A 1,767-nucleotide genomic window follows, 5' to 3' on the forward strand; every position below is an offset into this window, starting at 1 on the left:
CCCTCCTGCAATTTAGTCGTTCATCTTCTTTCGCGCACTGGTCCATTCTTTCTTCTTCATACAGCAGTGCGGGAAAATTAGTGGAACTGGTGGGGAAAAGTTTCAGAGAAGAGAAACAGCAAGGAAGGGTCTGTGGGCACTGGATATCAAGGATTAGTGAGTAAATTAACAATCTTTTATCAAATACTCACAATTTTTTATATGTCATATTTAGTTTATATTTATGCTTTTTCATAATCTAACTTGATAATCTTTAAAGTTGGTGAAAGAAGATATTTTTTCTGCTGTATTTATATTCCTATTGTAGATATAATGTGCTTCTCTATGAGTTTGGTTAATTAATCTGAACTTCCGTTATACATGTGTGCATGCTCCGTTTGTACCGAAAATTGTTTTGGTTTTATATAACTTTTGTTTTATATATAACATATTATATACATATGTTGGTTAATAAATTTCTATTTTTGTGTGTATACATCTATTTCTATTTGTATATATACGTGTTTTAGTTTTGAGATCACAATTTTTCTACTTTCATTATATTGTATATATGAGTTTGTATTTATTTTATTTACTTATAAAAAATTTATATTATGGGTATATACCTTTCAATTTTGCAGGAAGCTTATAGCATGGATATAAATCTGATTCCTAGACTTGATCGTAAATTTGACAATATAGAAGAATCATGGAAATTTTGGAAAGCATATGGTAGGAGGACTGGTTTCAGTATTCGAAAACAAAGTTTTAACAAATGTAAAAAAGACAAGTCATCATATTCTTCTTATCTATATGTTTGTCGCAAAGAAGGGGTAAAAAAGCCAGACAAACGAGATGCTCAAACAAGGAAGCCTAGAGATGAGATAAGAACAGGTTGCAAAGCAAGAATGAAAGTGAAAAATGTAAATGGAAAATTCAAAATAAATGAAGTTTTCCTAGACCATAATCATCCTCTTCAGCCTCCTGAAGCTGTTCACTTGTTTGCATCTTATTGAGGATTAACACCAACTCAACGTTATGAATTAGAAATGCTGAAAAAGTTGGGATTAGTCAAAAATCAGCATTCAATTTGCAAAGTCAATATGCAGGAGGTCGAAATAATTTGGGATTTACAAGAGTTGATGTAAAAAATTATCTTAATTCAAGAAGGCAACGAGCTATGGGATACGTTGAAGTTGGATGTATATTTCGGTATTTTGAGCAACAATTAGCAGAAAATTCGTCTTTTTTTCATGCTCACCAAATGGACTCAAATGAGCAAGTGACAAATGTATTTTGGGCTAATGCACGCATGTTGGTCGATTATACTTGCTTTGGAGAAGTCATTTCACTTGATACAACTTACTGCACAAACTGTGACCATAGACCTCTTGCAATTTTCTCTGGCTTCAACCATTACAGAAAAGGGGTAATATTTGGAGTGGCATTATTATATGATGAGACAGTTGAGAGTTTTAAATGGCTCTTTGACACTTTTCTCTGTGCACACAAAAATGCAAGGCCATTGACTGTTTTCACTGACCAAGATGCTGCTATGTCACGAGCATTACAAGAAGTGATGCCAGATGTAAAGCATGCCTTGTGCACATGGCATATTTCAAATAATGCAATGAAGCACTTTCCAAATTCAATGGTGAGTGATTTTAACTGTTGCATGTATCATTGTTGGGATGAAACTGAGTTTGAAGAAGCTTGGCAAGCATTGTTGTCCAAACAAGATATGGCAGAAAACTCATGGTTGATGTCCATGTATCAGATATAAGAGAA

General features: G+C 33.3%; 1 protein-coding gene across 1 annotated transcript; it reads left to right on the plus strand.

Moving 5' to 3' along the window:
• The first annotated feature begins 632 nt into the window (after positions 1 to 632).
• LOC114744551 (protein FAR1-RELATED SEQUENCE 5-like) lies at positions 633 to 995 on the plus strand. Its single transcript, XM_028932723.1, has one exon. The coding sequence runs from the start codon at positions 633 to 635 to the stop codon at positions 993 to 995; it is 363 nt and encodes a 120-aa protein (XP_028788556.1).
• The last annotated feature ends 772 nt before the right edge of the window (positions 996 to 1,767 follow it).

This window comes from Neltuma alba, unplaced genomic scaffold (genome assembly GCF_004799145.2).
Source record: "Neltuma alba isolate B1F8T4 unplaced genomic scaffold, ASM479914v2 tig00004378_pilon, whole genome shotgun sequence".
In the NCBI taxonomy this organism is placed as follows: domain Eukaryota; kingdom Viridiplantae; phylum Streptophyta; class Magnoliopsida; order Fabales; family Fabaceae; genus Neltuma; species Neltuma alba.

Excerpts from the sequence above, each read along its gene's own strand:
- LOC114744551 (XM_028932723.1), top strand. The coding sequence starts at position 633 with ATGGATATAAATCTGATTCCTAGACTTGATCGTAAATTTGACAATATA.